The 8,510-nt window shown below is 40.5% G+C and overlaps 1 protein-coding gene across 1 annotated transcript; it reads left to right on the top strand.

Moving 5' to 3' along the window:
- The first annotated feature begins 591 nt into the window (after nucleotides 1–591).
- On the top strand, nucleotides 592–3,094 carry cited2 (Cbp/p300-interacting transactivator, with Glu/Asp-rich carboxy-terminal domain, 2). Its single transcript, XM_064340405.1, has 2 exons — nucleotides 592–815; nucleotides 1,196–3,094. Exon 2 carries the CDS (start codon nucleotides 1,204–1,206, stop codon nucleotides 1,918–1,920), a length of 717 nt encoding a protein of 238 aa, XP_064196475.1. The 5' UTR covers nucleotides 592–815; nucleotides 1,196–1,203; the 3' UTR covers nucleotides 1,921–3,094.
- Nucleotides 3,095–8,510: the final 5,416 nt, after the last annotated feature.

Here is an 8,510-nt window from a genome sequence, read left to right as displayed (position 1 = left end):
CACCTCTTTGCTTCAGCTTGGATGCCAACCCACCAGTCGCGCGCACTACTCAGAGCGCACGTCTGCAAAGTGGATTGCTGCTGGGCGCGTGCAAAATGTGGAGCTGAGACGCGCTGCAAACCGAGCTGCGGTTGAACTCCGCAGAATGCATATGGAGCAAGTTACAGGGTGCAACACAATTTAAATATAAGCACGAATCATGCATGGTATCAACATCCATCTATTCAGCTATTGAAAGAGAATTGTGGGGGGAATATAAAATGCAATATCGAAAGAATAAAAAATGTTGCAAATTGTGAGAGCAAATAATTATAGACCAGTGCCCTCGCTTGAACACAAGTAAACGGTATACGTAGTTAAACCAGTGTCAATAAAACGTGCAATGAATTGAACACCTGTTGTTTTGATATTTAAAAACTTTGGAAAACATTGCACCGTGTTTTCCCACTCGTTCCTTGAGCGGAACAGATTTAGCAGCGATGAGGTAATGCGCTTTGGTGCTGCTCCACATAAGGGACGCTTGGCGCTAGGACTCTGCTCCACATTTCCTACGATCCTGAATCCAGAGTTTTCTCTCCTCCGATTCAAGGTTTGGCTCGCTCCGCCCCTGCATGATTGCATATCAGTACTAGCCGAAAGCGCGATGAGCACTTTTTTATTTTGGGGGCTGAGGTCGAAAGTATACCAGCCTGTTGTTCGTCGTGACCAGTGCTTGGCGATTTGGACAACACATTGCACACTGTAACTGGAATCAATAACGTTACTTTCTTTGTGGTGACAGCGGTACGTCGCAGTCCGGAGATTCAGAAGAGGAGGTAAAGATCTTGTAATCTGTAACTTGTGTGCATTTGTTATGTGAAAGCTTCCAAATTAGTATTATTATTTGCGTATGAGGCACTGACATTGAAAAGCAGATGTTCCTGTATATTTTACGAATGTGCGATTTTCCCTCATCGCTCCAGGGGGAAGTAAGTCTAGTTCTTGGTGTTTTTGGTGCATGCAGTTAACTGTTTAAACATGTTGGTACAATGTAACACACTTGGGAGGCGTACCTGCAAAGTCCACTTTGAAACAACCTCCTTAGGAATCGGTGTCGTGCATTGTTACTATCGTAACCGTGCGTCTGTTCTGTTGAGTTGGGTTCGGCGCGCATTCAAACTATTGAAATGTTGCCGTTTTATTCATTTTGCTGTAGATAGGGGAATGGCAGACCGCATGATGGCTATGAACCATGGACGATTCCCCGAAGCTGTAAATGGTCTTCATCATCACCACCCTGCACGGAGAATGGGAATGGGTCAGTTTTCAAATCCACATCACCATCAGCAGCAGCAGCAGCAGCAACAGCAGCAGCAGCATGGCTACAACGGGTTAATGGCAGATCATTTGCACTACGGCGGGGGCAATGTGAACTCGAATCACGGAATCCGACATTCTATGGGGTCTGGGAATGTAAGCGGGGGGCATCCGAGCGGTAACATGCCTCCCGCCGTGCGCTACAATTCTCAATACGTGGGACCCGCAGTCAACAGTCAAGGACAGCTCGCTGCCAGTATGCAGTTGCAGAAGCTGAACACACAGTATTACACCCACCACACGCATCAATCTCATATTCATTATATGTCCGAGTTGCATCCTGCGAACCATCAGATAAACGGACCAGGACAACAGTTCAGAGACTGCAATCCAAAACACAGCACCTCCAGTTTGCCTCCACCGGCGCACCATGTGCCTGCAGCAATACTGCCCCCCAACGTCATTGACACGGATTTTATTGACGAGGAGGTCTTGATGTCTTTAGTCATAGAAATGGGATTGGACCGCATAAAGGAACTACCAGAACTGTGGTTGGGCCAAAACGAGTTCGATTTCATGACAGACTTTGTTTGTAAGCAGCAGCCAAGCCGAGTGAGTTGTTAATCTCGCCAAGTGGACTTATTTTACATTTTGTTCAAACGGACTACTAAAACATTCCTTCGTTTTGTTTGATTTGCATACAGTGTGTATCAAATGGAATACGTCTGCAGCGCGTTCGTGACGGGATTTAGCTCTCGTGTGTTTAATAACGATTTATTACAGTAAAATGTAGTAGTACTTACTGCACACCACTGGTGACAAGGAGGATGGTGTGTTTGACTTGTTGGGTTGTACTGCCATCGCGGATTACGTTTTGTCAGAAGGATACGTGCTATCAAAGTTTATGCTATGCATTATGAATTAATTTAAGAACATTGTAATATGAAGAAAATAAACAGGGGAGGCCTATAATCAAGTGGCGTTCTTTTCAAAGGAAAAGGAAATGTTGAAATGCTGTGCTAGCTCAAATATTTATTTTCCTGCATCATTTAAACATTGGATTAGAGTGGTTAAGTAATATAAAAATTCAAATAAATGCATCATTCTAAATTATGTAAGTGGATGCTTGTAGGCAAGTACTGTGTTAATTGTTCCGGACAATAATATACTGTAAAATTTAGTGGCCATATATTTACCAGATATCTGTGCTGTTAAATGATTTGTCTGATTACCAAGGAAGAAAACTGCAAGATGGGTGTTGTTGTTTTTTTTCCCCCTCCCTCTGAAACTAGTCTCTGAAATGTATTGTCTGTAATCACTGATGCCCTTGCTCAGAATGAGTCTCTTGGTTTTGGTTCGGTAACATTCATATACGATTCACGGAGGTCACTGGAATTTCTAAGTTCGGAACTCCAGTATGGTGGGAGGAGGGGTGACGTGTTCGCGTTCTTCATGCTCAAATGTGTGCTGTCTCTAAAAGGACAGAATGGTTAGTGGAAATGTATACACATCCCTGAGTGTTTCACACCCTCCCCCACTCTTTTTATGTATTGACAGTAAATGGTGTGGAATGTTGACAGAGCAAGAGAAGATCATGTCACAGGGTTCCTCTTCCTCATTGGTTTTCAGATTTACACCACTGTGCTTATTTAGTTTAATGCGATATATGGCAATACTACTGTGTTGAAGCTTTCTAGGAAAGGTTGACAGTATTTTTGTACATTTTTTAGAAGAAAATGTTAATTTATTATATTTTAATTTGCAAACATAAATAAAGGCTGCTGAAATGCATTATTAATTTGTCTGTGTGTGTGTTCAATTAGTCCTTTATGGTTTACACCTCCTGTCGTGGTTTTGGAATCGATTTGTTTGAGTAACAGCACGCTGTAGTGCTTGAGGATTGAGTTTGCGACCAGAAGGTTGTAGGTTCAGCTCCCATTTTTGGCCCTGTTACTGCAAGAGTAAGCACAGTAAACAAGCCTGAATCCAGCTGTAAATAAATGTTACAGCATGTGAAACTGTTCACCAAAGGGCGTTAATTACACCACAGCTGAGTTAAGGAAAGTAGGCCTGCGTTCTGTTCTCATGCCATTCACATCTTGGTCCATTGTAGATTTTTGGATACCTTGCAGTTATGGAATATTCATCATGTTAAAATTAATACTTCACCTAATATGAGGCACAAGCCACTCTTGATCTTTCCAGTATCATGTCAATGTACCCTGTGCCATTGGTTGGCTCATGAGTTTGAAATAGAGGCGTCTGAAATCTTCCTTTAAACTCATCATTGGCTTCACCCCTTTTGTTCATTTTTTTACCCAGTTCTCTGAATAAGAAAACCCATCCGCCATCTGCGGGAAATGAAATGCATTTTAATTGTGTCAAGGATGTTGCATGTTCTTCGTTCATGTTTTGTTAGATCGTTCAAAAGATAAAACACAGTTCAATTTATTGAAATTAATGTAAGAATACACTTGCAGTTAACTGAATATCAAACCAGCTTTTTGTGCAGAAAGTAATTAGTTGGCAATTAATAGTAATCAGTTAATAGCCTGGTGATCTGCCACAAAAGAAGAGCTAATAGCTATAATAATATGTTTTCTGGATGCAAAACCATTGTTCAAATTGTTCGCTACAAGTGAGCAAGAAATGTAAAAGGTTTAACAAGGTCTCCAATAGGAGACTTTGGAAATACTCCTTTGTTCAAGCCTGTATTCCTACAAATTAAAGTTGAGGTTCCCTAAACGATGTACACGTTTAACACAGTCTCTTTCAGGAAAGGAAATATAGACAACTAACAGCCATGTTGAAAAACCTTACTTATTTCCTGACTGTCTGACCTTAGTTTTATTCAGAGAATACTGCAGTTGTTTTAATCATACACCTGGAAACATATCTATTATATGATAATGATTATGTATAAAAGATGTATTCAATGATAAATATGTATTAGGCTATACATCATGTGCACTTGTGTACATTTACATTGTAAAACTGAGGAGATTGTGAATGCCTTGACATTTTGAGGAGTTTGCTTTTTGATACCTGTCGTGCAAATTGGTTGAGACTGGTGTACTGTATTAAATTGGAACTTCTGCTTTTTTTAGGGTAATTATCAGTTAATAATCATATACATGTCAAGTGAACATGATATCTAACCAGGGCTTGGAAGAATATATATTTGTATGAAGTGCTGGGCACATTTCAGTTCAAAGTACAAGGCATACACCTACTAAATGGGCTCCAGAATGAAGATTTAGATTCAGTGATAAACCAACCACTTATCTTGGGTTTCATTCTCCGGTGGAGCGACAGTTAGGGCGTCTTTTACATGCTAACGCAGCGAGGGGGCACAGAACACTTTGCACTACACACACTGTTTACACTCATCAGGCTAGCGCTTACAGCAACAATGCACCTTTCCCTCTAGGCAAGTAGTTAAACTTCAAAAATAAATGCAGTCCATTTACCATTTAGTTGTATTCCTTCTAGAAGTGTTCCAGTCAGCAGAAGCTTGAATCTGGGGGTCTAGAAAGGTGGAAATCTGGGTTGAGAGATGTCATCGCATAAACGAACTAGGTTAGGTTGAGTTTAGCTCCTATTTAGCCTGGCTGTGTCCCAGTCGGCTAGAAAACATTTTCATCTTATACCTTGCATTTTAGGTATAGCGTTTTCATCTTATACCTCAAATGCAATGCCATAAAAATAGCAAGAGGTAGATGGGAAATCAAGGTGGGCATCAAGCAAAGTCCATGGTCTACAAATGTTTTGGTGTACACTGGTTAGCAGTATCATGTCACAATAAAGCGTTTACTGGTTTCAATTATGTATGTGCTCTTGTGCAGCATTTTAACAGAATTTAGTATTACATGGTTATGGTGGCTTTTAAACATCCTTTTTGATGACATTCAGCCCTTATACAACTGTTAAATTCATTATTTTACTGTCTTTCTTAAACTGTCAAATTCACCATCTCAGTCACAAAGGGGAGATTTAAACTGATATGTTAAGCAAAAACATGGGACTGTGCATGAAGTACCATAATGGAAGCTGCACTTGTTTAATGTTGCTCTTGAATGGTACAGTACAGCAACACGCACATGCTCACAGTCTTTATGTTCAAGCTATTGCTGGCCTGGATTGTGGGATTTCCATTTACGCACAGGGACTTCAAAGACAGTTAATGATGAGAAACGATGTTGTTATTGTGTATGAGAAACATATACGTGAACAAAAAAAAACCTGCATAAAAGGGGGGTCTTCATATAAATCACAATTCAAACCGTTGACACTTGTAATAATGTCCCTTGAATATTATCAAATTACTGGTAAATGGATGGAACAGTATTGCTTGCTTTTGGCAGAGGAAGTTGAAACACACTGCCTTAGGGATGTAATGGTCCCTGAGATTATAAAATACTGCCCTGAGGTGAAAAAAAAAAAAAAAAAAAAACAGGCTTTTGAACCAATCAAGGAAGAGTTTTTTGAGGCAAGGACAAGAGGTATATAACATCAATCCATGGAGGGGATCTAAATCATCTTCAGTACTCCTGTTTTAGCTGTTTACGTATGTGGAGGAAGCATGCAGGGTATAGATATCTGAATCTGAAAGTTTACAGGTTCAAATGCTTGATGTAGCACTGTTTTAACTTCAGTCAAGGTACACAGGCATAATTGCTTCAGCAAATATCCGGTTGTGAAGATGTGTGTCATTGCTTTAAAATGTGAGTCATGTATATTGCCCTGTACCTCTGCTAAGCCAATACAGTTATGCAATGCTGTGCAAATTCCTATATCCAGTAAAGGTAATTGGAAGATGGTAAAACACCATCTACATAAATAAGTCAAAGAAAATATATAAAAGACTGAATTAAGATAATTTCACAGCATACTTAAAGTCCTTAAGTATAACATACAGGGATTTCTACTTGTTTGTCCTCGGGGGTTGTTCCTCTCAAACACAACAGCCTTCCTTTCATAAAAAACCAAATAACTAGGTGTCTAGTAATCATTTTAAATGAAGATACATTTAACAATGCAATTTGCAAAGAGAGAAACGACATATCCAGGGGCCTGATGGTATATCAGTAATTGTAATTATTATTAAATTAGTTATTATTGATGACACCATAAAACAAAAAAGAAAACATCGAATGCTCTTTCACGGAATTGCCCACATGAATTGCACAAACCCTTGGGTTATATTACATTTCTTTTCTCCTATAAATAATTTTAGTCTCAGGGTTCTAAATTAGATTTTTTTTTTTTTTTTGTTAAATCTAAAATTGCCTGACTACAGTACATTAATGCCACCCTTGTGATTACAACTATTTCCGTCACTCCACATTGTGCCAGTGGCAACTGCCGCGCCTCCCAAACCGACGTTCGCCTGTCACAATTCGCTGATTGTCTCATTGTGCTTCTCCGCCACGCTTGTGCAATCCAGGCAGTTCTGGAACCCATAGGTTAAGATGTACCGCTACATAATGGACCGCAATTGCATTTAAATTGCTGTACGACAAAAAAAAAAGAAAAAGAAAAAAAGATGCCACACAATGCTGGGAACACAGGAAGTGAAGACGTGATGAGGGGCGGGACAATGGAGAGGGGACTACGGTTTAGTGGCGGGTTGGCGGTGTAGCCTAATGGTTAGGGAACGGGGACTTGTAATGCAAAGGCTGTGGGCTCAATTCCCATCTGGGGCTCCTGTTGTACCCTTGAACAAGGTACTTAACCTGAATTGCTTCAGTACATCACATTACATTGCAGGCATTTAGCAGCTGCCCTCATCCAGAGTGACTTATACAGCTTACATTCCCTTCATGCCATCCATTCATTCAGGTGAATATTTAGTGAAGCAATTCAGGTTAAGTACCTTCTCAAGGGTACAATGACAGTGCCCCACCTGGCAATCAAACATACAATCTTAGAGTTACAAGCCCGGTTCCTTAACCATTATGCTACGCCGGCACCCTCGGTTCGAGCTTGTATAAATGGATTGTCGGTGATGTAATGTAATCTGTGTAAATCACTGGATAAAAGTGCCTGCTAAATGTCAAACTGCAAAAAAAGTGCTAAAACTGAGTGCTTTTTACAACTGCAAATAGTAACCATTAGTATAGGAGACATGTTATGCAATCGGGGGAGTTCACAGTTACCTGTAACAGGTTGCGGAAGCTTCTTTCATTCCTGGAGAAGGCAGTGGGCCCAGGTGCAGGGGACAATCAGAGAGCTTAGAGCATCTCGAGCTTCAGTCACATAGCAGAGCAGCAGTTCACAGCAATGATCCACACCTCATTGAGCAATTCACAGGTCATTAAAGACACAGGAAACAAATGGAATCCCGGCAAATGAATGTTTCTCGTGTTTTGTCCTTAACAAATACCCCAGATTGTGTTACAGGAGAGCCATCTCCTGTGACTAATTCCGATGCTATGCTAGAAATTGGCTGTAACCCCACACATTAAACCTAATTCCATCAGCGCTGTCTGAATGCGAACCATCTTGCAACGTTCGGCACCATTAACCAGTCGCACATATTTTCCTGGGGATATGTGAAATTCAAAAATAAGCTGGTGACCTTACAAAGTTTCCCATATCAACGAGTGTCTACGGAAGCAACGGGAAGTTAAATCAACATGTAAGCATTAGATAAGAACACATATCCTGTGTGTGTGAGTGTATGCTTGCATGCACGCAAGTGTGTGCACAAATGTGTATGCATTAAAGATTCTCATTGTCAGCAAAGACAAGAACAGAGATATCTTTCAGGCCGCAGACACAAGTGTATGTCATTAACACACTGACATGCACGTAAATGAGTTTCATATTATCAGCTGACCTGTCAGAAGCACAATGTTATGATTGCAACTTAAGAGCTCTTGAGGGATCTTCGGGGTCTATAGGCAAGTGTTTCAGCCCAGCTTCTGAAGTCCCATACTGCTTGGTGTCAAGAAACTCATTGTAATGGTGCAAACTTAGTTAGACTGCATGTCATGAATGCACAGCTGGGCATTCTGAAGCAATTTGTGTTAAGTTCCATTCATAAGGGCATAACAGCAGTGCTCTGGCTGAGGGTCAAGTCCACAATCGTTAAGTTAACTGGAACAGTTCCCTAACGTTATACTAAACCAACGGCACTCTTTTTTCTCAAACAATTCCACATTAAACCAGGATAAAAAATGTTTAAATGATTTCTTACTTGATGTGAGGCG

The sequence above is a fragment of the Anguilla rostrata genome, chromosome 6 (assembly GCF_018555375.3).
Source record: "Anguilla rostrata isolate EN2019 chromosome 6, ASM1855537v3, whole genome shotgun sequence".
NCBI classification, from domain to species: Eukaryota; Metazoa; Chordata; class Actinopteri; order Anguilliformes; family Anguillidae; genus Anguilla; species Anguilla rostrata.
The sequence above is the reverse complement of the archived record's forward strand: the minus strand, read 5'-3'. Positions and strand labels throughout refer to the sequence as shown.